The sequence below is a fragment of the Patiria miniata genome, unplaced genomic scaffold (genome assembly GCF_015706575.1).
Source record: "Patiria miniata isolate m_02_andy unplaced genomic scaffold, ASM1570657v1 HiC_scaffold_28, whole genome shotgun sequence".
Classification (NCBI taxonomy): domain Eukaryota; kingdom Metazoa; phylum Echinodermata; class Asteroidea; order Valvatida; family Asterinidae; genus Patiria; species Patiria miniata.
The window spans coordinates 7,480,749-7,506,627 of record NW_024037067.1 but is presented as its reverse complement, the minus strand read 5'-3'; the positions used below and the strand labels follow the sequence as shown (position 1 = coordinate 7,506,627).

The window sequence follows — 25,879 nt, the reverse complement described above, 5'->3', positions numbered from 1 at the left end:
GCAAAAATGAAATCCAATCATGCTCCAGTCCACTCATAACGTAAAAAAGAACAATTGATAAAATTTATTTAAAAACATGTTCCTGATATTAACCTATAATAAGTATTTTATCAAACATAAACACAATCAGCCAAAAAGATAACAATTACCACAAACAACTGGCTTTGGTGTACCAACGGAGATGGAATGGTGGGCTTCACCTCCGGACAAAGAAGGGGCGAGAAATAATAATAATATTTTATTCGGCAACTTGATTCACATACACACAATTACAATAAATACACAAAATTGGATATGTAAACAAAATGATACAGACACTGAATAAGAAACGAAGTAAACACTATACACACGGAATACAGAACGTGGACAGTGCAGGGCTGCCATGGAGATAAACAAATGTGAAAAAAAAACACTGTCGCCAATAGGGCATGTCCCTCCAACCATGCACAATGACAGGCACATAACGCAGACAAGCACAAAACAATTAGAAACAATAAAATTGCACAAGGGAGAAAAGGGCGAAGAAAAAAGGCAGGGCAGACGAGGCAAGGAAGTGGATAGGGAGGAAGACGGGGAAAGGCGAGGAGGGGGGAGGGGGGGGGGAGGGGGGGGGCTTGAAAAACCCAAACAAACAGACAAACAACCCACCAGCCCAACACCCCAACAAACAAACAAAACAGGAAGGGGAGGGTTTAACATGGGCCAATGGGTAGGGGAGGGGTAATACAGGAAATGGGAAGCGAAACAACAAAACCAATTGTGGAGGAGAGGGCTGGGGAAAGGAGAATTGTGGAATAGGGCAAATGCAATACATACAAATGAAAATACATAGCAAGCCCAAATTTTAAGGACGAGGCTCATCTCGCCTGCTACGGTGGGTTGATATCTCGATTCTGATCGGGATAGATAACTAGATTATGATTGAAAAACATGCGAGAACTTTAACTATCGGGCAGCAAATGAATGGAAAACTGTTATGAAGAAACGTGGCGATAATTATACCTAGTCGATGGAATATCCCCTTGCACAGCAAGGGTCTACGTATGTTATGTGAGCAGATTCGATAATTTTAATAATAATGCCGACTTGGACTGTGTCTTATAGTCTCGAGATTCTGACAGTTCAGCGGGCGTTTTCTACGTCTTCGGTAAGCCATTGTACTTGTATTACAACATTTAAAACATTGCATTCAAATTAACCAATCAAAAGTCCACGTTTCTGATCAAAATGACGTCACAGTTTCTAAAATAGACTCCGATTGGCTGGCGCTCGAGGTCGCATGTACAATTTGAAACTCGTTCGATCTTGGCATAATACGTGAATGTGTGATACTCAGGCAAAATATACCTGTGGCGCGATCCGATCCGGGGCTCAGTTGGACAACTAGCCCATAGTGCTATAGCTTCAACAAACGCTCGGCTACATAAAATCATTTGCAATTTAATCAGTATTTTCGATACTCCATGACAAATAAATCAATGAAAAATGTAGATTTTTTTAAATCGATGAAGTTAATGACGACTGTTTTAACCACGCCCATTTAGCTAGGTAGGTGTGCATGTGCAAACGGGCGCCATACTGTGCCGTATGAGCATGGAGGTAGGAAAGAAAGGAGATTTATAAACAAAAAGTGTCCATTGGACTTGTGGCGATGGCACAACAGATCATTAAAACAGAAACATGTATTTTTGATACTACTTCACATCGAGAAAGGAAAAACTACTTCTGGAATAATAAAGCGGCGCGTGGGTATGCTACATTATTTACTAGACTAGAGACCCTGCCCACCTTTTTGGGGACATTTCCTCCTTCTGGATACCGTCGACCAACCACTACACAAAATGGCGTCCACCTTGTTCGAGGAAGATGTCGTACAGCGCTGTCATCGTAGTACGATGCAACTGGGCCTGGTTGTACGGAATTACGACGGCTACAGCAGCATGGATGATTCAGAAGATGACGAGGAAAGGATCAAGAGGGGTTATGTCAGGGTGGCCTGGTACCCCAAGGGAAGAGAAAATGTCTTGCCGGAGAAAAAGGTACACACGCCTTGCACAATATCAATGTCAATGTTAGCTGGAGTTACCCAGCCCTGAGTTTTATCATTGGGTTGTCATCTAGGGCTGGAGCGCATTTTTCTCAAAACTTGTAGTATTTGCAAAAAAAAATTGGAAAATGTTCAATTTTGTCCCCGTTACACACTAATTGCAACTGCAACTCACCCCAAACTTGCCTGGAATAACCATTACACAGGTCCTTGAAGTAAAAAACGATCCACGATGAAGATTCAGCCTACAATTGCAGTGAAAACAGGAGGAATAACCGCTAACTTGACAACCTTGCTGGATTGACCAGGACCGCTATTGGTTTGTGCACAAAAAAAATTGTGTACAATGAATGGCGGTCGATTAACAGGCACAGAGAGCGATCGCTGTCAACTACTCGTTTTTGCCGGCTGCGCTAGCTGTTGGCGCGTGACGTCACGCGGAAGCGTAACACCCGATGACTGTTTCATGCACTAATATAAGGTTTACCACTCGCATCACAGCTTTGGTACTGGAACCGCAACCAATAGTGCATGAAACAGTCATCGGGTGTTACGCTTCCGCGTGACGTCATGCGCCAACAGCCAGCGCAGCCGGCTAAAACGAGTAGTTGACAGCGATCGCTCTCTGTGCCTGTTAATCGACCGCCATTCATTGTACACAATTTTTTTTGTGCACAAACCAATAGCGGTCCTGGCCAATCCAGCAAGGTTGTCAAGTTAGCGGTTATTCCTCCTGTTTTCACTGCAATTGTAGGCTGAATCTTCATCGTGGATCGTTTTTTACTTCAAGGACCTGTGTAATGGTTATTCCAGGCAAGTTTGGGGTGAGTTGCAGTTGCAATTAGTGTGTAACGGGGACAAAATTGAACATTTTCCAATTTTTTTTTGCAAATACTACAAGTTTTGAGAAAAATGCGCTCCAGCCCTAGATGACAACCCAATGATAAAACTCAGGGCTGGGTAACTCCAGCTATGTCAATGTCATGATGATGATCGCCATGATTGCCAATTTGCCATGCCATGTGTGTGGTTATGGTGGCGATCGTGTAGTTACGGACCCCTCTGCTCTTTCATGTACTCCCTTTAGTTTTGATCAGTGTTACTGTTAAGAAAGAGTACCGTACAAGTACGTTACTTTTTTACAAAGTCTGCGGTACAACTTACATGTAAGTAGGCTACATCACATTTTTTCAATAAATTTCCAAAATCCAAGCGCCAAAAAGTTATGCAGCTATCAAATTGATAGATGCATTACTTTCGATGGTTCTTTCATCTATTTTCCCTCCTCGACTCTCAATTTCTACCCTCCTCCAATCCTCTTTGGTACAACTATAGAATGCAGGGCCACTTTACTCTACATCCGCGCCTCCGTACGGCTCCGTGGAGGCGTGGAACCGCAGTCGACCTACCTCCGAAAATCGATCGTGGAGTCGTGGAGCCGCAGAGAATTGCGCCCTCTATCGGTGCGCGTCTCTGCGACTCCGCGACTCCGCGCCTCCGCCACTCCAGTGCCCCGCGTCTCCGCGATTCTGCGACTCCAAGACTCCGCGCCTCCGCCACTCCAGACAGTGCCCCGTCGCCCTCCTCCCTTCCTAATTGCGCGCCCATTTAAAGCGATTCTGCGACTCCAAGACTCCGCGCCTCCGCCACTCCAGACAGTGCCCCGTCGCCCTCCTCCCTTCCTAATTTGCGCGCCCATTTAAAATGGATATGGATGCTTCGTTCTCAAAAAAATTCCGCCGAGAATTGCGCCCTCTATCGGCGCGAGTCTCTGCGACTCCGCGACTCCGCGCCTCCGCCACTGCCGCCACTCCAGTGCCCCGCGTCTCCGCGATTCTGCGACTCCAAGACTCCGCGCCTCCGCCACTCCAGACAGTGCCCCCAACACATTTACAAGCACGCCCTCCCTTCCGATCCTTCATGAGAAGCTTAGAAGACAAGTGCAGTGCATTCCTTCGCTGTACTTAGCACTTTTTTGCAGGTTTGCATATTACCATGATTACTCCTATTCCATCCACGCCTCCAGGCAAAATAAAAAACCTTGCTTCGGCGTGGCCCTGCATTCTATAGTTGCTCCTCCTCTTTAATTACCAGTTAGGCTACTTACTCCACCGGGATTCTAACCCGCAATCTTGTTATTTAATCACACCAGCCTTATCCGCTACACTAGTCGAACGATCATTGCCAGTAAGGGACTAGTATTTGATGTATTTGAAGTATAAGGTTAATGAATATTTAATACACTAAATATTCATGACAAATTGACGTATGTCATAGATAGAGGGCAGGGTTTTGATTTTTTTTGAGGGAAATTTGGAGGTTAAATGACGATGACAGCGCGGCGACACAACACGCAACCCGAAAATAAAGATGGCGATCACCGCGCGATGTACCGTGAGCATGCATGGCGCGCTGAATCGCAAGGTACAAACCGCGCAGGAAAATCGTGATTTCTACCTCAAGAAACTGTTCAAAATTGCAAAACGGGTGTCATTAGAGTTGAGAACAGTCTGCTTTTGATAATAAAGGTGATTTTTTTAGCAATAAAAACCAGGTCCTTTTACTGTGCCAAACTTATGAAATCATAATTATTTTACTTTTTAGCAACAAGCTGACAAGTAGCTACTGTAAAAAAAATAACTTTTCGATTCGCTACTGCCATAAATATTCATTCTGTGGACGGATCCATTAATTTTGTGAAGGGGAGTTTCACCCTCTTTTGGGAGATTACATCGGTTTTTGTATACATTCTTTACGAGAAAAAATATATTTTGGAAATTACGAACTTATTCTGAACATGGGAAAGGTTTCAGACTCCATAAAAAGTATTTTTTTTTAATTCTGATACGGTGAAAAAACTGAAAATGCTGGTGAATTTTGCCGAGGAAAGCCCACCCTTCACAGCAATTGGTTTGGTCCAAACGTACTACGTCACGCTGGAACATGGCGCAGCAGGGCCAGATACTGACCACGTTGGATGCAAAGAGCACGCATTTTGTTGAGAAAATTGCACGGCGCGTATGATTTTTTCAAAGCGTATCGGCCCGATATCCTATTGTATGCCTTGCTTGAACACTGCAAATAATGAAGATGAATGCGGTGACTTGTCAACATGGTAAGTTCAATCATCCTTGCGTTTTATTTTTGCCCTTTCATTGCAAGCATTAGCATTCCTAGCGCTATCAACAAATACTAGCCGAACTCTTCCGAACCGACATTTGGGTTCGGTTCGGAAGGCCAAGTTCGGCTATTTTTAGTTCGGTTCGGCGGTTCAGCTGCAGCACTAGTTTTACTCAACATTCGGCCATTGTGGTAAAATGTTGCTTTTGGATGTTGCATTGTACCATACCATTTTTGTTCTCCTGGATGATGGAATTCTCAGTTATTCTAGTCAGCTGGTGGGAGTACCCCATACCTGGATGAGACATTGTTTTTGGAGAAAACAATATTGATGTATTGATTATCTGCCCACAGGTGAGCCTGTATGATCGCTCTTTGATGCCAGGTGATGCAGTCAGATGTAACCAGGAAGGATCACAACGAGGCATTGTGCGGTCTGTTCATGTGTCCTGTCATCTTCAGGTCATACGTACCAAGCAAATGATCTATGATGTATGCAGCCAGTATCTGGAGAATGTAATGGTCAGTGATTATAATAGGGTTATCAGTGCCTGGCTTGAATTTCTGATTTAAATTTACTAGCCTACATATACATGGCAACTAGGATTTCAAACCAGATTGTTTTCAACCAGACCAGAGCATAAATAAGAGGAAAAAAGTGAACTTTTTATTATAGGCCATCAGCCTGGTGTTTGGTCAGTATCAAATCAGGGCATAAATGGTTATAGTGCGCATGCTTAAGGTATACCGCCCCTAGAGTGGTAACAAGCATTTTGATGGACATTTTGAAAAAAAGGGTGATAACATCCAAAAAGCTGCCACCGTTGCAATGCTATGACATATTTTCCAATTCTTGAGGTGTATACCTTGCCAAAAATCGCTATGACGATTATTCCCCTCATTTGATACCAGGGGCCAACATTTTGGACCGAGGCTGATGGCCTATTAGGAAAGAAGTTTTATTAAATCGATGATATCCACACCCAAGATACCTGAAGAAAATTGAGTTGAATTAAATTTTAAAAAAGGACTAACAATTTGTTCCTTCTTGAATAATACCATTTTCTGATTGGAATCTTACACATAACACTACACAATTAGAATAAAACAATGTTTGTTACTCAACAATCAAGACTGGTTCTGTAGACTCCCAGTCTATGTATATGTTAATATCAGTACCTAGTTTGTTATGATAAGCTTTTGTTCTCTCAGATGTACACACCTGGCTGCCATGTTGTCCTGGGATCCTGGATCGGAGTAGTCAGGAACATCCATGTTAAGTTAGTCGTCCGTTTGAAAAATGGAGCCAGGTGAGGGTTATTCTGTACTAGGCCCGCTAGTGCCGTGATATACCACATGTGAAAAATGGTGTTGTTCATGTCACACTAATCTAATGCCACAGCACAGTTAATTCATCACGATATGCAACACATGAGCTAGGTACATACAACTTGGTATATAAAGTGGTATCAAGGTTCTTACCATGGAGTTTTTATGTGGTTTTTATGTTGTATTCATGTTTTTCATGCTGAGCTCCAGCTTCAGGTGGATTTGTAATGTGAACATTTTGTGATGTTGTGAATGTTGTTCAACTGTACTGTTTTCTGTTTGATTTCTTCATTCAGATGTATCCTCTCTGAAGACAGTGCCTGTAGGTTGACTGATATCCATGACACAGATGAAGAAGTAAGGCCAATCTTAATAATTTTACCCCCAAATGAAGCCTCTTTGTTTGACATGAGACTTGGCCCTGAAACAATCTGGACCTCATGTCAGGCTATCCTGACTGGTGGCATTCATATAACATGTGGCTGAAGGAGAAATTGCTGTTAAATTACTATCCCTTGACATTGGCCTTTTCGACTTAAGCCATGTTTGCATTGGAATTAATTTTGTAGTCACCGCGAGTGATTGTTAACATTCCATTGTGGTTGTTCTACTGTACGTCTGCACTTGGATTACTTTCAGCCCGTGGAAAGTCATTTGTTATACTAACAATGTAATATTTCTGCAACCCAGTTGGCCCTGTAAAACTTACCGCTGCTGATCGTAAAACTTACAATCGACAGTCAACACTTGACAGGTGGGAAGTTAAATAATAATAATAATAATAAAATACATTCTTAAGTATAAAACCTCAAGGCACTGTACATCATTAAAAACAAGATACCTCATACAAAGACACATTAAAATACATTAACCAAAAACCAAAAATGTTTACCAGCTGTCCACACTGGGCTTAATTTGGTTAAGTAGACAACAGTCTATGTACAGTTGACAACAGTCTCCAGGCCTTGAATTTAGTAATTTTTAGGGCAAGGCCATTTTTGCCTTGAATGAAGCAAAATGATAGAGGGCACCAAGGCCAGTAGGGAGGGCACTAAGGCCAAATAATATCTGCAGAAGGGGCACAGAGGCCAGCTAAAAAAAATGTGAATATTATATCAGCGATCGTGTAGTCTGGTAGTGTAGGGCCCCTATATCAAACCATTGCCTTCATTTGATTATGCAGGCTGGAGTGATGCATTAGTGATAGAACATGTTGGAAAGGCCAGGGTGGGGGTGGCGTGGGAACTGAACTTCTGTCTTCAATTATCTTTATTTCTGGGGATCATAAAAATGGAGTTGTGAAGAAAATGAAAATATTCTTTGATTACTTCTATGCACCAATGACTATTCAGATGTTAGTACTGCGCATCCTGGAGTGGACTATTGTACATTCCTGGTGCATATGAATATTGACCATGAATATCAGTAAGGTGTAACTGAGCAGTACAATGAATCTTGTGCCTTTGTCGTAGGCTTCTGTGTTCAGCTGTGACAGCTTCTTTCCTGGCCAGGTCTTACGAGGTCCAGCCATGACCTTCAAGAACGCTACATGGCTCAGTGGACAGCAGCCAATACTCAGCAGCAAAGCCAACTTCACTGTCACTGTGGAAGAGGTCACACACTTTTAATGTCAATTTTGAAAACCCCCTTAATGCTTCATCTATTTGAATAAAAAAAAAAAAAAAACACCAAGTGAAAACATTATCGGACTTGGTTTAATTGGTGTGATAACTGCCAAACTACACAGGGCTCAAATTTCAGAATAATATTGGCTTCCTTTTTAGTCTCACAGGTATTAAGCAGGGTTCAGGGAATTGCTTACTGGGAAAATAGCTTGTTAAATCTATGAGTGACTATTTGGAGGGACATGTTCTGTAATGTTTTGTATGAACATTCCACACAACAATTGTCTGGCAAGACTACCTTTAGGCATAAATACAGGTAAATAAAGGGTGTGAAATAAAAGAGGAACGGAGCATAAACATATGACAAATAATACATTATCAAGGCAGCAATATGGTGGCATGTGCAGAAGCTGAAGGATTTTATTGCCATGCCAGGACAGAAACATGAAAGGACAAACAAGAAACAAAGACAACAACAAGAAACTACTGAGTGTATAAGGAAGTGAAATGTGCCTGCCTAACTAGGAGGGAAAAGAAGGGAAAAAACACAGCAGACGAAGAAAGGAAACCAGCACGGTAGCGAGAGAATAGCTATGTTATATAAGGGAAATCAAATCCGCTTTGATTCCCTTGTTACCTTAGCTCATTCATATCTTGTTAGCTAGCCTCGCCTTCTTTTTTCCTGTAGGTGAATGTTGTTAAGCTGGATGTCCACTGGCAAACCAGGGGACTGTGTAGATACCCAGCGGGGGACTGCACTGATTCCAATCAACTCCAACCACCTCCAAGAAAAATAACAGGGGATATTCTATCAAGGTATATAGGAAGTGACTGTTAAATAATTCAGGTTTCTGTTATTAAACTTAACTCCCTCTGAAACAGTTTTTTGCTTAGGACCTTCCTGAATCCCCCAAAATCCACCATTTTGCAGAAAAACAATGGCAAAGCCTTCAAAGGCCGACACATTCTTTCTCAAGTAAAAGTGGCTGCACTTTACCTTCGTCCATTCTCAAAACCTCTTGGGATTTGAAGATTTGAGAGGGTAAGGTAATAATTTTCCTATTTTTTAAATTTTTTTATTGTGAAACATGTTTGTCAGCCGATTTTTCAGAGATGTTTGACCATTTCTTGAGCTGTTTACAAGCAGCCTTTTCTTATAGGAATAGTGACTGGGGAAAAACTGCTTAATATATTGGTTAATTAACTGGCCACAATAATTTAATCAAATCTATTCCTGTGTTGGATTTAAGATTCAACTTTTTGAGGAATCAAGACTCTGAAGTTAGTGTTTCTTGTTGCCTTAAGCCAATTTTAAGCAACTTGTGGATGATGCCACAGTAAACTCTCGTTACTATAAAGTTCGATACCTCGAAACTATTTTTCACGAAGTATACCCCATTCACGTCAAGAGAATAGGATTTCATGTACATAAATACCCCCGTACCTCGAAATACCCGCACCGGTACCTCCGTTTACCTCGAACATTTGTGCGTCCAGTCAATAGAAAACTCCACCAAAACAGTCACAAAAAAGCGTAAACAACATTACGAAAATGTTTAGCTCCAAGTTTTGTTCTGCCAATCCATAGCAAACGCTGCCAGAGTAGTCGCACAGAAGCATAAACAACAACGCAAGACTTGTCATGATTCATTACTGCCCAACGGACGTGGTCTTTTTTGCGTGATTATGCAGCTTGCATGTAGACATCCAGCCCATAACTGCAACAGATCCTGGCTGTAGTACATTTGTGTGCATTCATTTACATACACATACTTGTAGAGTACATGACTGAAGAAAAACCGGAATATTGTTTGCCTCTTTGGATACCCCTAATTTATCATCCATTCCCTTGAGGTTCGACTTAACGGGAGTTTACTGGATTTAGAAAATTGAATACTTAAATTGTTGAAAATAGTACTGCTAGGGATTTCTTTTGTATACTGTATACATTTCTGTAATTTCTATTTAATCTCTATATTTTTTCCCTAGAATAAGGCCGCTGTCTTATTTCATTGCCGCAAGTATACAGATAGGTGACAAAGTCATGTACAGAGTTCAGCCTGGAGACCTAGCTTATCCCAAACCAGTGTCTCGCGGCACCTTGGATTGTTACGTCCAACCATCCCAGGGGGAAGGTGGTGGTGAATCAGGTACTGCTAAAGATGCTGATTGCAGCTTGGAGGCTCCCATGCCACAAGGAAACACAAATGAGGAATTGAGACAAACATCTCAACCCACCACGATGAACAGTGGTGGAAACGCTAATGTGGAATTAGGTGCTAGTGCTGAAACTGGATTTCTAGAGAACAATGAACAGTGCATGAGTGGCTTATTAACTACACAAAGTAGCAATAAGCTAGCTGAAAATGATACCAAGCCATCATCAGGTCAGTGTGAGGAAGGAGATACATTAGCGTCTGAGGGCAAAGCTGCTGCCTCGGAAGAAACCAAGCAGATTGATGTCCCAGAAGGAGGTGCAACCAAACTGTCATTGGGAGCTTGTGCAACAGTTTCAGAAACAGCGACAGAGATTGTTTCATCTGCCCTTCAGGAAATGTTGGACTTTGGTAATGAATTTGTTTCAAATCATTCAAATTTGTCCAAGAGAGCCAAGAAAGGTGACTTTGAGAAGTGGAAGCCTTCCAAAAATGCAAGTGAGGACAAGGATGAGCTGCTGGCCAGAGCTGAGGAGCTGAAAGTGGGTTTGTCGCGGGATGTTGACCTCCTTGGGGAGCTACATCGAGAGCTCTGTGATGCCTCAGACAGTGTCACAGACATCGCCAAGAACTTCCGGACGTTACTGCAGCGTGCTACAAATGAGTCTGCAGGAATAATCAGTGGTCAGGTCTCATCTCTCCTGGAGTCACAGGGGAAACTTCGGCAACAGATCCTGATGACAGAGGGTCTTCTAGTCGACAGTAAGAGAAGCCTTAAAGAGCTTGATGATATTGAGATGGAGACTCGTGGTGCTACTGCATCTGGGAAAACAGCTGGCAGTAAAAGCCTCAGGAAGGTCAGGGCACAGGCTGCTAAGAGCAGGAGCAGGAGAAGACTGGATGATGACAGAGATTCCAATCAGTCCTCAGATAATGCTGAGGATGATGAAGTAGATTCTTCAGAAGGGCTGGATGACAGTGATGAGACAGACTCAAATGCTTCATCTAAAGGAGAGAGCCGAAGACACAAGGTTGTATCCAGCCTTCTTCACAGACACACCAAGAAGCAGCATATACGCCTTGCTTCCAAACGCCGGCCTCCTCCTAAGCCCTTAGAGTTAAAGGAACGAGTGTGTGTTGAGGTCACCCACACTAGGACCTTAGTTGATGTTATGTGGCAGGTAAGATGGGCTATATGCAGTGTCCTTTTACCATTTAAAATGACAAGAAATTGCTACCAAGTTTGAAGAGTTAAGTGACAATTTCTGTTGTACATCCGCACTAAAGCGCACTTTTTGTTGAACACTGGTGAATATTTACAAAGGATGTGTGTACATTTATCTGACAATCAGATTCTTGCTGGAAGCTCACTTGGAGTCGGCACCAAATCACAGTTCCCTGGCATGTTTTTCGTCAAGTGAAACATCACTGCTGTGTTGTGATTGTCTGTGTTTTGGTAATGTGTTTGGATGTTTTTGGTGATTTTGTTCCACACAGGATGGTACATTACAGAAAGGAGTAGTGTCAACAGACCTTTTTCCTGACCATCAGCTGGATGAACTGGAATTTTTTCCTGGAGACTTTGTCACCAAGAACAATGGTAGGGTTTATATTATGGCAGAGTATTAAATAAGGGAATAAATGTGTGCTATGTTTAAGACTGGTTGGAGTCTGGAATGCTGATAATTACCATCGGCTTCGCCTCGGGTAATTATCAGCATTCCAGACTCCAACCAGTCTTAAACATAGTGTTTAATACCGACCAAGCACATATTTATTCCCATTCATAAATACTTTTTCAGTCAAAAAATCAAGAAAAAATTCGGACCAAAAGTCAAACCAAGTCAAAAATTAAAAACTTCCAACGATTTTATTATCTGTTTTGCAAAACACCCCTCTAGCTATATAGTGGAGTGTCCAGTGCGCGAGTAAGACGTAAACAACTCCTTTTTTTGAGATAGGCGCGCACTGTGAGTGCGTTGTGAATTTAGGACTATGAAATACTGACTCACTGGTAGTATTGCGCATGCCTATGTGAGGATTGTGAACTTTCCATCAATAAAACGGCAAAAAGCTCTGGATTTCATAGGAGTCCAAATTTCATGTGACACTGGAAAAGTGTTTAATACCAGCCAGCCCTGTCTTTATCATCCGTTTAAGACCAGCCACGTGACGGGCTCCTGACCAATGGGAATGGGTAAACTGTCTTAGGTATTTATGAATATTACATCAAAACAGGTTTTAGGGCATTGAGCACCTTGTATTGTGGAAAGATTTGTACTTACAGATGCATCAGTGGCAGATTAACAGATTTGACATTTTATGGATGCTATCTTGATTCAAAACATTCCATTTTAAAGCAGAATTAAAGCAGCATAAATTGCAGTATTTTTGGAACAGTAAAAAGGGAGACGGGCTAAGAAATGTTAAAAGAGTGAAGCAGTGCAAAGGGACAAGTTTTTGTAGAATGCCATGGTTCAGTGGTTACGGTGTTTGAGTCATGTACGAAGGTGTGTGGGTTCGAATCCTGCTGGGAACATGGTGTTTGTGCCCTTGGGCAAGACACTTAACTACAATTGCCTCTCTCCACCCAGGAGTATGAATGGGTACCTGTGAGGGTCGAGGACCGATTGAGCGCTGATATCGGCTGCCACGTGGTCCCATGGCCTGATGAACGGGATAATAATTGTAAAGTGCTTTGAGATTGTTGATACGATGATGGAAAGCGCTATATAAGCACAATTATTATTATTATTTACTTTTTTTGAAAAAGAGTCATTTTCAGAATTTGGAGCATATTTGAAACATTTTTGTTGAAGTTGGCTTGAGTAAGAAATGTTCGTACTAAATTGTAATACTTTATGGGCTCTGTGTAACCTGAATTGTATCTAAGGACCATGTACAATTGTACACAAGTTCCCTCCCCATTGCATTGCCCAGGTGCATTTGTGTCACCTGCAGATATGGGTTTATGCACTTACTAGTTCCCTGAACCGCATATATGCTTGTGAAGTAGTGAGAGCACATCATGCATACATCACAGACTCTAGTGAGTTGTGGACACTCACTGCAATCTACTGTTCATGCAGCAAGTCCATAGGAATAGGACTGAAGATTAGTTGCTTGTTATTACCCTGGAAGCTGTTATCTTATTCAAACTTGCCTGTAAATGGGAGTTGACTCTAAGCCTTCTATGACTTCTTGGTTTTTAGAGGATCTTGAGAATGTCTATGGTTTGGTCTGCAAGACAGATCATAAGGAGAGAACCTGTTTAGTCCAGTGGATCATGAGGCCTAATCAACAGTGCAATACGTAAGTAAATACCAATTGAAGAATTTCTTTTTTTTATCACTTGCTTTATTTCAACCTTTCTCTATTGTATTCATATATGGCAAAACCCAGTTAATAAAAACAATGAAGTGGTCAAAAAACACAAACTGATCCACACAACAAGGAAGGATCACCATTTTTGTTAAAAGTGTAGAACTAGATAAAATATTCCAACAATTGCGCTGGAGTCAATTTCTTTGTTCAACTTTATAATTATGTGTGCATCAAGTCAGTTTCATTTGATGGTTTACTTGCGTATTAGAATCTTAAAAGTGATGCTTATTGATTGATTCAGACCCAAACCAATCCACATGGAGGAGGTGAGTGTCTACGAGCTGACACCTCACCCGGACTTCACCTTCAATGTGGGGGACGTGATTGTCAGAATAGCTGACAGCAGACACGGTATCACAGCCCTGAAGAAAGCAAAGCCTGATCCCAAAGCAACCCATCCAGCCCCCCAAATGGACGACTTGGACACCCAGGTGGGCAGCAATACATCCCATATGAGCCAAGCTGGTAGCCACACTGATGAACTGAATACCCAATTGAGCAACCAGTCGTCTTATGTGAATCAAGTTGGTACCCATGCAGTGGAGTCAGGTACCCATGCAGTGGAGTCAGGTACCCAAGTGGGAGACTCTGATACCCAGATGGGTAATAACATCAATCCAGTGGGTAATCCTGGCTCCAACACTGACCTTTGTGGTACCCAGGTAAACAGTTCAGACACACAGATTAGTATACCCAGTGATCACATGAGGACCAATGACACCACAATGGATAACCAAGATGTCCCACTCGGTAATGCAACAAAAAGAACGGATGTAATTATTAGAATGAACAAAGATAACCAGCTAACAGAAACAAAACAGTCCCGCACCAACAATCAATCAAGTCAAAGATCTGGTCCATCTGATGAAGAACAGCTGTGCTCAACTCAATCAGACCACTTGGATGAAGGCTGTGCTAGGAGCCAAGGAACAGCCAATCACGCTAATGCTGCAGATATGGCAACCGTCAATCGCATGAACCTGGCCAATCTGCAGACAATCCATGCTGAGATGTCTGACGATGCTCTAGTCCTTGAAGACAAGTCGGCATCCAAGATTGAGCATTGCCAGGAGACTGAGGCGGTATCCTGTGCTGGGCAGGTAGTGTAGAGTAATCATTGTGACACATATATAAGGCACACCTTTCCTTGAAGCCATTCATTGGGGCAGATGTAAATGTTACTAAAATAGAAAGCATGTTATAGGTTGAGTATAAACCTCTGGCATTTTTCTCAAAGTTTCTTTAAGTTTAAACGGATAACGCAATGTGCAATACAGATACATGAACGTGTAACGCATTGCTTTTTCGAACAACTGATCTTTATGCACCACGCAGTGTGCACTGCTCTCAACATATGGCAGACACTTAGATTTTGGGCGTTCAAAGTTATTATTGTTAAGTTGCTAAAATTGAGATATAAAATCCTTTGTAAAATCCTATGAATTTGCATCAAACTGCATCAACTTTGAATTATGTTATTGGCACTTTCTGGCATGTTATTGGTTTGTTTTATCATGCCATAATTAGCTTGTTCTTGTAATAGAAGATTCTAAGAGATGAATTATGTGTTTGCTAGGTACGATGGATAAACACCAATGGAGAGATCCATGTTGCATGGGTTGATGGCTCAGAGTGCAGTGTACTACCGCAGGATCTGTACAAATTAGAGGAAGTATGAACAATCAAGCATCAAATCAACTTCAAACTCTCAATTTTTCTGCATTACATGCGATCACCAAGCACTCCTTATGAGACATAAAATAGATATTAAGCTGTTTTGCATCTTTTTATTCTAATTTCCTATCATTATTCTTATTGTTGCCATTCATACTGACAAGTAACAGAAGGAGCTCTCCAACACAATAACATTCCTTCCTTTGTTTCTGACTTCAGAGTTACATGTCTGTAGTGAATGGATACTTGGTAGGCATGTACGGTAGTGTAACATGACTCTGGTTGTTTTCTTTCTCAATGAAAGGACAGTGATTCTGATTGGTCAGATACCAACCACGAAGATGAGGACTGGAAAGATGAGAACCAATCAGATGATTCCTGGTATTCCTCCTCGAGCAGCTGGGAGACGGCAAGTGATGCCTCTGGTTCTGCTGAAGAGAAAAAAGCCACCAGGTATCTTGTCCTTACCATAGAGACCGTTACCACCTTGTTATTTGCTAGAATGTCTTGACCGTGTGAGCTAGTTCATTAACGTGTGATTCTATGGATAGTTATACAGATTGTGGCTTCCAGCCAATCCAGGATTGTGTTTCTTGTGTCTGTATACAAGATTTTTTTGTCTTTGATAAATACAAAATATTTTATAGTAGGATTGTGTAAACAAGTCTGTGTAGGCATGAAGGGTGTATAGTTGAAAACAATTCAAAATAGCTCCTGTTGAATATTTTTGACTTCAAAATTTTTGAAAGTTAGATATGAAAGTGATTGCTTTACATTATTCTTCAAGTTATATCTTGTCAGACAGCCTGTGCCTATTTTTAAAGAAACATTGAATTGGAAGTATTCTATTTTTACATCGTCAACTGTCATATCAAATGTAATAGACCAGAATGTGTGTAATGGACCAGAATCATCATCTTAAACATCATGATAAAAATATTGCAGATTTAATTATGCCAGCGAGAACAACCTTTACAGGATTCATAGGCATTAATCAGATCTTATTGCGATCTTGTTCCAGTCGGAAAAATCCCAGCTCATTACCAACAAGCCCAGACAAGGAAGCCACCACTCCGACAGAGTCCAGGGGGCCTACGGACTTCCAGGAGGCAACATTCGAGCAGACCTTCTCAGCCCTGAGCTTGGTGGAGGACAAGATGAGACGGATCAACTCCTGCGCCAACTCCATCCTGGAGAAGCGGACAGATCTGCTACAACGGGACCTCAACAGTAACTCAAGAAAAGAGGCAGGAGCTTCTGTTGCAGGCCTAAAGGAGGAGGAGTTAGCTACTACCAGCACTAGGAATGATGAGAGTAAAGTGACTAATGAGAGTGCTGATACCAGAGATCGAGGCACTCAAATAGAGACTCAGGTATTACTTGAACCAGATGTTAGTAATCTTGATGACGTCTCAGAAAGTAACATAGCAGAAGCAGGCTCCCCTGACTCATCAATAGTCCTGGAGAAAGCAGTGGCAGCAGAGACTGCAGAGACAGCAAGCACCTCTGAGGTTGAAGAGAGTAAAGGCGAACAAAACCATGACAACAACGAATCTTGCCAAATGTCAGCTACAGAGGGTGCTGCTCAGACAGTGACAGGACAAGCGTGTGATAGTGAGTAATTTTTGCAGTTTTCCTGTGAGTACACATAACACCATTAAAGGTCAGTCTCTTTGCCTTACCGTAAAAACAATTTTTCATCATGGAACTGTCCATTATTACACCAATTACAAACAAAAAAGCATTTTTCCCTCGCATTGATAAAATAAAATGGAATTTCTGGCATAATTCTAGAGCGAGCTTGCAGAAAATGAAAAAACTATTTCAATGAGGGCAGCAAACAGAAATAGCCTATTGGATGACGTCATGCTACGTCTCTCACTGGCGCGCACCCCGTGTTTCTTCACCACGCTAGCCCCGCTATAGTGTGGCTCAGATATTGCTGCGCTGTATCCTTAGCCACACATCCCGCAAGAGGGAAAGCTGAGATAACATAGAATACACCCAATACTTTCAAAAGGCAATAAACTCTACAGTTTCGTGTGCATGAAAAGTTGAAAATTTGTGAAGAGTCGGCCAATTTTTACCGGCGGGACGTGTGGCTACGAATACAGCGCTAATCATTGTCTGGTTCCGGACCTGTCACTCACCATCCTCGGCTGCTCCCAACCTGTGGCTGTAGGGACGCCGCACTGGGTAGGCCTAGCTAATCTATGGTTTGCACAGTATGATGCCACTGTCGTTATTGTTCTAAACATCCGTAGTGTTTTTTTAGCAAGTATAAACATGCCTATATATTGCGCTGTCAAAATATATGATAGAGACAAAAAAACGTAGAAAAAAAGGTATTAGGCCTACTAGTAAGTACTAATAAGGACAAAAACATGTTACTCAAAGAAATGGACTCCTTAAGCGAACGTTTTCGCAGAACAAACATTTCGAAAATCAATGACAAATCTGTAAATTTTCAATGTTGAGCTGAGTTCTCTAAATTTGTAGAAACAGTCACTGAGAAAACACAATAAAGGAAAGTGCGCTTCACCAGGCAACTCCAGTGCCTACTCTTAATAACACTAGACAATTCCTATTAAAGTGAGTCCAAAACATAAGTGACTTTTCCTGCAGGTATCATTGCCAACTATTTCAGTCCCGAAACATAAGTGTTATCGTTCTCCTGTAAGTTGTCTGGAACAGGGTCCTAATTTGCACTGAGATTGTGCCCAATTTCCGGACACTAACATTTTGACCGCACTGAATTTAAGGTACTTGACATGATTTTCAAACTCTAAGCAAGTTTTATGAAATTGATAGTTCACACTAATACTCCACACTAATACTCCACGAAAGTCAGGGTAAAAATTGAAGTCGTCACGTTATGGGTCTCCATGTGTACGTGTATACAGTGAAAGAACAAAATAGACTGACTCCGAGCCTATAGCCCGGCTAAGCTGTTGACACACACCCCCAAAAAACAACCAAAACCAATGTGTGTAAGGCCTCCTTTTGTCTTGGAATTCTCAAGCTTACGAACATTAAACCAATTCCTCAAGGGACAACATCCTTGTAAACCTAATCATCTGTCCAGTGAAGATGATCCACCATGTTAGATTATTCTATAAACAACTACCATCGGTGTTTTTCTTGTCATCCATTAATGTTCTGGGCACCGTTATGACCGGGCCGTGCCGGGGGACGCCATCTTGAGCTTGGTTTAATACGCCAGGGACGCACTCTACTCTGGCTCAAATTGTACGGTTCAACAGTCCTGATCCTGCTAGCTGGTCCTGTCCTCATCAAAACATGAAGACAACCACAGCAGCTCTATGTTGCTCTCTGGTTCAATAATTTTATCTTCAGTTCGACACCAGACACGTTGTCAGTCATGACTGTGCGATACTTTGTGTGCACGCATAGTAATGCAACAGTCGTCTAGTTTATAGAGACGTATCGTGACGTCATAAAAATAGGCTTGTAGCAGATGCTCCCAACGGTTTTTGTTTTGGTTTTGTCCCAGGCGAAGGAGCTTTTCAACTTTTATGCCTAAAGTTGTCCTCATTTGGTTGTTTACATTATATATTATTTTGAATACATGTAAACTTCCAAATAAGTGAAAGTCTGCCTTATCAGAGGGATCTTTGACAGGTCATGGACAAAGTTAATTGTATTCCCTTGTTGCACATTTATTTTTGAGTCATCTTTAAAATCTTTGGTCATAGCAGTTCACTGCAATACATTTTTTGGTACACCAAGACAAAAAAAGAAGCATAAGTCAATATGAAATCTTCTCTGCCCAGCACAAAGACAAGTCATGAGCTTAAGTGTCTTACTATGAAGTTTAATCCTTCAGACTTTTTCCTGATGGATGATGTTCCAGAGACCCATCACTTCAACACATCCAGCGTTGTCTTCTTGCCGGAGAACCCCAAGCAGTTCTCACTCACTATGAGGAGAGAGGTAGCACTTAGATCTTTATTTTAGTCATAATTTAGGAATTGATTTTAGTTTCAAGAAAATTACAATGGATCAAATGCATGGTAATCGTCACAGCAATACATTACAAGTTATGATGAGTCATAAGGTCATTGTAATATGAGAAACAGCAGTTTTATGACATACAGTGAAATCGCGATAAGGCAAACTCTTTTAATTCGAAACTCCGTTAATCTCGAAGTGATACTTCATTCCCGTCAAGAGAATTGGATATTATGTACATGAATTCCCCCGTAACTCCAAATGCCAGCACCACTACCTCCGTTTAACTTGAACCTTTGTTTGGCCAGTCCATAAGAAATTGCAGCCTAAACAGTCACACTGAACCAAAAAGATCGAAACTTTTTTCAGGAGTCATTATTGCCGAATGCTTTTCGTCTATTCATGTGGGGCTGCAGTGTACACGATGCCATTGTGATTAGGCTCCAGCCCGTAACCGCAACAAATCCTGCTTTCCATTTAGCCTGATCGCTGGCCCAATTGCAGCCAGCACGCCGGCACTCCAATCGTTGGCTCCTTGCGGTGGCCTAGTGACTGCATTCAAAATGCGCGCCTGGCTTTTGAGTTAGCCTGATAGCTAATGCTGGCCCTAGCTACAGCTTGCATGATAGCCCGCCCTCTATTGATCAAATAGGAACGGTCATGTGACCGCCCATCGGAAAATCCAGAGGGTGGTGCGATCAACGCACGATCCCTTGACTAGACTAGACATTGACAAATAACACGAACTAAAGATTTACATGTACTACAGGAAGTTACACAGTTTGAGTGGTTGATTGTTATATGTATCCAGAGAGCAGACACTTTTTAGTAAGAAAAATATAAAATCTGAGCAAAATGATGATTTGTGATTTAAAAAATACATCATTAAAATCACTGAAAAGAAGGAAAGCGAGCCAGATAACGTGTCCATTGCATAGCCAGGCATAGCGTGTTATAGTGAAAGTCTTTCATGTACATGCATGTGTACGTGATCATAGAAAAATTGGAAACTTTGCTTAACTTGAACTTTTGATATGTCAATTTTTTTTTATCCATTCCTCTTGAGATTTGACTTATCAAGATTTCACTGTAATAAATAAAATGGTATTAAATCGTTCTTACGCTTGAAGTCATACTTGAAGAATTTAAGGATATAGTTTGTGGAACCCATCATACTTATGATTGATTATACACACCTGAATAAATCCCAGTCGTCCGATTGGTGGGTCGTTGATCACGTGTCATTGAATTATTCGTTCCAACACACGGCACAACTGCAATGCGAAAATAGAAGTTCCATTACACGGTAAATAGAACGTCCATTGCACGGCCACACGTTAGTTGCGCTTTCGCATAGCTTTGATAACTCTGATGCTGTACCTTCATTGTACCAGTTTACAAGTTACCAATCAGATTACAAGGATTTATTCAGGTGTTGTATAAAACAAATAATATATGTTTCACATTCTTGCAATGGAAAGAATAATTTCATTTAGTGACAGATGGAATGTTCTATTCAACTCGGCTTCGCCTCATGGAATGGAGCATTTCCATTTGTCACCTCATGAAATTATTCTTATCATAGCACTCATAAACCTTCATTATTTGTTTATTAGGCCCCCTATAGCACAGCTTTCAATCTTAAATCTGTCTGTTTGGATCTGATGGACATGGATATGAAGTTAGTATGTGTTTGATGAAATTTAAATCCTAAACAATTAGGCTGAAGTTGTGAGTGCTGGAAGCTTAATTGACTTGAGGAACTCTTGGGTCAGCATCTAGAGTCACTTTTCAACTAGAAATTGAAAATTGTGCCAGCATGAGAACATTCCAGCGAAGTGTTTCATAGACAGATTTTGATTTTTGATTGTGCTACAGATGCGTTTGCTGCAGACAGCTCTTCCACAAGGCATTAAAGTGAAGGGCTTTGCAGACAGAATGGTAAGTAAATGTTTTCCACCATCGGCATATGAGTTGTAATTATTGCATATCAATGTCTGTCTTTCTTTGAAAGCAGCCATGGAAAGAAGCTTGACAAGTCCAAGATAATTTCATGGTGATTCATTAACGGTATCTATTCTGTGGCTTGCCTGTGTTCCTGCTATTATCCAGGATCTGTTCTCTGTGCTGTTTGAGGGGCCCAGTAGCACACCCTATGAGGATGGTCTGTTCTTCTTTGATGCTCGCCTGCCTCAGGACTACCCAAAGTCTCCACCTGTCTTGCACTTCCATGCCTACTGCAGTGGTCGACTCAACCCTAACCTGTACAATGATGGTAAGGTCTGCGTCAGTCTACTGGGAACTTGGACAGGCAAGGTGAGCAATGTCAAGATCCCCAAGTTATCTGTGTAGTAAATAAGTGGTTTGCTCATTTTTAAGTATGAATTATCAAGAAGTATTTCAATTGGTTGGAAGCCACCTGTTAAAGATCAGCATGTTTAATTTGGTAAATCTTAACAAGTTCTACACTGAAGCCGGCCTCAGGTCCACCTTGCGACGACCAGGATCAAGCTGGGTCTGAGCTACGACCGTCGGGAATAACTCAGTCGCTGATTTTGTGCAACCTGAGTGTTACTGCGATAATATTAAAACGATCATATTAAAATGATCCAGGTGAGACTGGAATTCTGAGAGGACTGGTATAAATAAACTAAACATTGCCATTTGACCTCTGACCTGAAGGGCAGTGAGATGTGGACCAGCAAATCCAACCTGCTGCAGGTGCTAGTCTCCATTCAAGGCTTGATCTTGGTCAGTGAGCCATACTACAATGAGGCTGGTTATGAGAAGCAGCGTGGGACACAGTCTGGAAATGAGAACAGCAGACTGTACAATGAAACGGCTGCACTAAAGATGGTTCAAGTAAGTACAATTCATTATTATCGTCGCAGAGCTGACAAACTGGCGAATCGACCATTTTGGCGATTTTAAGATTTTTGTGGTTTTTAAAGGTTGCTCTTTCAAGTAATTATGCCAAAATTCTCAATTCTTGTCTGTATTTTGAGATTCGGAACCCTGCCTGTGGCGAATCAATCAGAATAACAAATACAGAATTTGACATAGTGACGAATACAGAATTTCGCTGGTAACCAGCTAATGTAAGGTGTGCATTCAAAGTACCAACAAATGATGTGCTACTGCGGTTGTCAAAAATGTCATGTAAAAGGTGTTATAAAAGCCGACTTAGAAATAACAAATTCAAAATTTGAAACAGTAAGGGTGAAATACGACGCCCAGAAAAATGTCCAACTTTAAACGCGAATTACTTGAAATAGGGTTTTCGTTTATTCGCTGGTATGTCAGCTGTGCAATGTTATGTTTGGTGATCATGTTTTTGGTTATAGATACTCAAATATTTTAATTTGTTTTAGCTATTATATTTAGATATTGCTTTTTGTTCACTTGTAGGTTTTACATTCTCTGAAAGTTGTATTATTTTTTTTCAATCTTACAACAGTCAATGACTCTCATGCTTACCAATCCCCCTGATGTGTTTCATGAAGAGACGCTCAACTTTTGTCGCCATCATGGTTTCAGGTATGTACAGCTCTTTACCAAGCAAAAGATTCTCCCATTGAACTGTGCTCGACTATTTTTTCTTCTAGTCTATGACTCTTGAAGAAATAATACTAGAAGAATTGCGCAGTTGGTAGAGTACTGAAGTTGCAAACCAGTGGTCTGAGATTGAAGTCCTGCCTTGGTAAAATTTGTATTCCTCTTTCTTTGGTTTGTTTGTTAACTATGGTGTACATGGGGAGTAAAAAAAAGCGAAACTCAAATGTCGGGACTATTGTTTTCAAGCACTTTCAAAATCTAGGATATGAAAGCCCAATTCATAAGCTTCAGTGTTCTCCAACATGTAGAACAAACCTGGCGCCCCGCCATGCTTTCTGAGGCGCCCGCCATGTTTAAGAAGTCCCCGCCAAGCTTTAAAATCCTGCCGCCAGGTTTAATTTTTTTGACTCTACAGTGTACATTTACAACTAAATAATTGATTTCAGTTGTTTTTTCACACATTAACAATGTATTTCGATGTCATCCCAGCCCGATCGGGGTTGTCTTAAAATCTCGCTGAATCAATCACACGCACGGCCGGCTGTGCAAACACCAGCGATTCCCCATGCACTGTACGTACTATTAGGTACGCGCGATGTACACACACTGACAACTGAATCCCAGTTCCGGAGTGTGCCGATACTTCAAGTAGCGACAACCCCACCGCAAAAATAGATATCTGTATTAGTACACACACACACCAGCAGGAGTACGTACGGCAGATCTTACGTGCAGCCAACCGACTTTCTTTTTCTCAGTGCAATTGCACGCGCGGTACACAATACGCATTGATGTTTTTGTACGAGGCAAACGAGCTCGAAGCCAAAACACGCGTGCACATGGTGTTCCGATCATGCCGATTGTCAAAAGTTATAAATGGCGATCGTGTATGGGCCCGGTTCCCTAAGAGAACAAAATCCACTTTTAATTTATTTGACTTACCAAACTAGTTGGCGACATTTAAGAACATACAGGTAGGTCATAAATAGAGGGAAATTTGGGGGGAAAATGACTCTGACAACGACAAAACGCAACATGAAAATAAAGATGACGATCGCACGGCACCGGCACCACCCATAAAATCGCGTTAAAAAAAACGTAATTTGTATCCCATTTTGTTTTTCAAAATTACAAAAAGGTGTCATTTGATCTGAGAGAAGTCTGCTTTAGGTTGAAAAGGAAATTTTTGAATGCTAAATAAATCGGGGGAACTGGCCTGGAGAATCGCCTCAGATTGCACCACAGAGCATCTAGAATCCAAAATTTTTCCGGGGCCCTTAAGCGGGCCCCGGACCCCACGCCGTAAGGGCTTCGCGCTTCGCGCTTCGCGCTCGCAGGAGTCCCCGCCGACCCCAGCGCCAACCTTTAATTTTCAAAGTTGGAGAACACTGAGCTTTCTTTTCAATAGTACCAGAATCATTCAAATCACTCATGTACTTTTGAAGTTACGGAATTTTAAACACAACAACCGTTTCAAAGTTCTGTCCACGAATCACAAAAAAAGGTGTGCATTGTTTTTAACGAAAACCACTCGCACACATCCTTATGTGGTTTGTTTTCGTTTTGCTGAAAGAACACTTACCTTCTTGTGATCCATGGACAGGACTTTAAAACGGTGGTTGTGTTTAAAATTCCGTAGCTTGAAAAGTACATGAGTGATTTGAATAATTCTTGTACTAAAAGAAAGCTTTTGAATTGGGCTTTTACATCGGAGATTTTGAAAGTGCTACATGCAGAACTTCACTAAAACAATCGTCCCGACATTTGGGTTTCTTTTTTTTTTTACTCACCCTGTATAGATTCACATTCACACATTCATTCAATTCATCTGCAGATTGATCAAGCGTATCGAGCACTGGCTTACTATGGCTGGCACGTCATCCTCACAGAGTGAGGAACCAGCCAAGGAGGTACCAGGCAAGATGGCATCAGGGATGAAGGAGCAGGGGTCATCTGATGCACCAGCCTTCATCCTCCTCCCACTGTCCAAAGGCTTCATTCTTAGCATGAGGCAAGCCCTCAGAGCCTACCGCGCAGCACTTGGTGTAGCTGGAATACCAGACAGCTGAGAGACGTGAACAGAAATATGCTACTAATGTTTTGCTAGAGCTCTGTGTTGTTTAAAGGGATAATGGGTTCAATCTCCCTACTGCTAGGAACAGGTTCCCTGATTTTCATTGCAGTTATGTTTTTGCAGAAAATTTAATGAGTTGATTGAATTTTCCAAAGGTGCTACTACACTGTATGTAAGAATGGAGTGGTTTCATCGTCCTAATTCCTGAACCCTTTGCCATCTTATTGAGGGATACTCAAAAGGAGAAACTGTAATAAGTCACTAAGAGTCATTTTAGCATCAGGAAGAAATTGTGTTCATTTATTAAATGTATCATCTTCTTGTTGATTAGTATTTTGCAAGTTTTCTCAACTTGCAGTTTAATGGTGCCAAGACATTATAATGTGGATTCAAATGCTAGCAGCATGGTTTATCTTGTATTCTTAAATACCTAAGACAGTTTACCTATTCCTATTGGTTGAGAGCCTGTCATGTGGCCGGTCTTAAACGGATGATAAAGACATGGCTGGCTGGTCTTAAACACTTTTCCAGTGTCATACAAAATTTGGACTCCTATGAAATCCAGTGCTTTTTTCCGTTTTATTGGTTGAACGTTCACAATCCTCATGTAGGCATGTACAATACTACCAGTGAGTCAGTATTTCATAGTCCTAAATTGACAACGTACCGCCACAGCTGCATTATGTGCAACATCGCGTACTCGTTCCAATCTCCATAAAAGGAGTTTTTTTGTACTTAATCGCGAGCTGGACACTCCATTATATAGCTAGAGGGGTGTTTAAAAAAAATGAAGAGAAATTGTTAAAGAAATCGTTGGCAATTTTTAATTTTTGACGTGTTTTGATTTTTGGACCGAAAAGTTCTGATTTTTTTAATCGAAAAGGATTTTTTGACTGAAAAGGTATTTATGAATGCAATTTATGAATATGTGCTTGGTCGGTAT

At 41.4% G+C, this 25,879-nt stretch overlaps 1 protein-coding gene across 1 annotated transcript; it reads left to right on the top strand.

The window, feature by feature from the left end:
* Positions 1–1,402: 1,402 nt before the first annotated feature.
* Positions 1,403–25,437, top strand: LOC119734778 ((E3-independent) E2 ubiquitin-conjugating enzyme-like). The gene is made up of 19 exons (XM_038208327.1): positions 1,403–2,039; positions 5,522–5,689; positions 6,380–6,477; positions 6,793–6,853; positions 7,969–8,109; positions 8,810–8,937; positions 10,111–11,458; positions 11,775–11,877; positions 13,490–13,589; positions 13,903–14,761; positions 15,238–15,333; positions 15,640–15,788; positions 16,357–16,949; positions 19,183–19,289; positions 21,186–21,248; positions 21,420–21,623; positions 21,990–22,169; positions 22,765–22,844; positions 24,697–25,437. The coding sequence occupies exons 1-19, from the start codon at positions 1,842–1,844 to the stop codon at positions 24,929–24,931; spliced, it is 4,911 nt and encodes a 1,636-aa protein (XP_038064255.1). The 5' UTR covers positions 1,403–1,841; the 3' UTR covers positions 24,932–25,437.
* Positions 25,438–25,879: the final 442 nt, after the last annotated feature.

Bases quoted from the DNA above. Each gene is read 5' to 3' on its own strand.
- LOC119734778 (XM_038208327.1), top strand. From the start codon at position 1,842: ATGGCGTCCACCTTGTTCGAGGAAGATGTCGTACAGCGCTGTCATCGT. The intron at 11,459-11,774 runs GTAAGATGGGCT...TGTTCCACACAG, and splicing joins TAGTTGATGTTATGTGGCAG to GATGGTACATTACAGAAAGG. The intron at 11,878-13,489 runs GTAGGGTTTATA...CTTGGTTTTTAG, and splicing joins CTTTGTCACCAAGAACAATG to AGGATCTTGAGAATGTCTAT.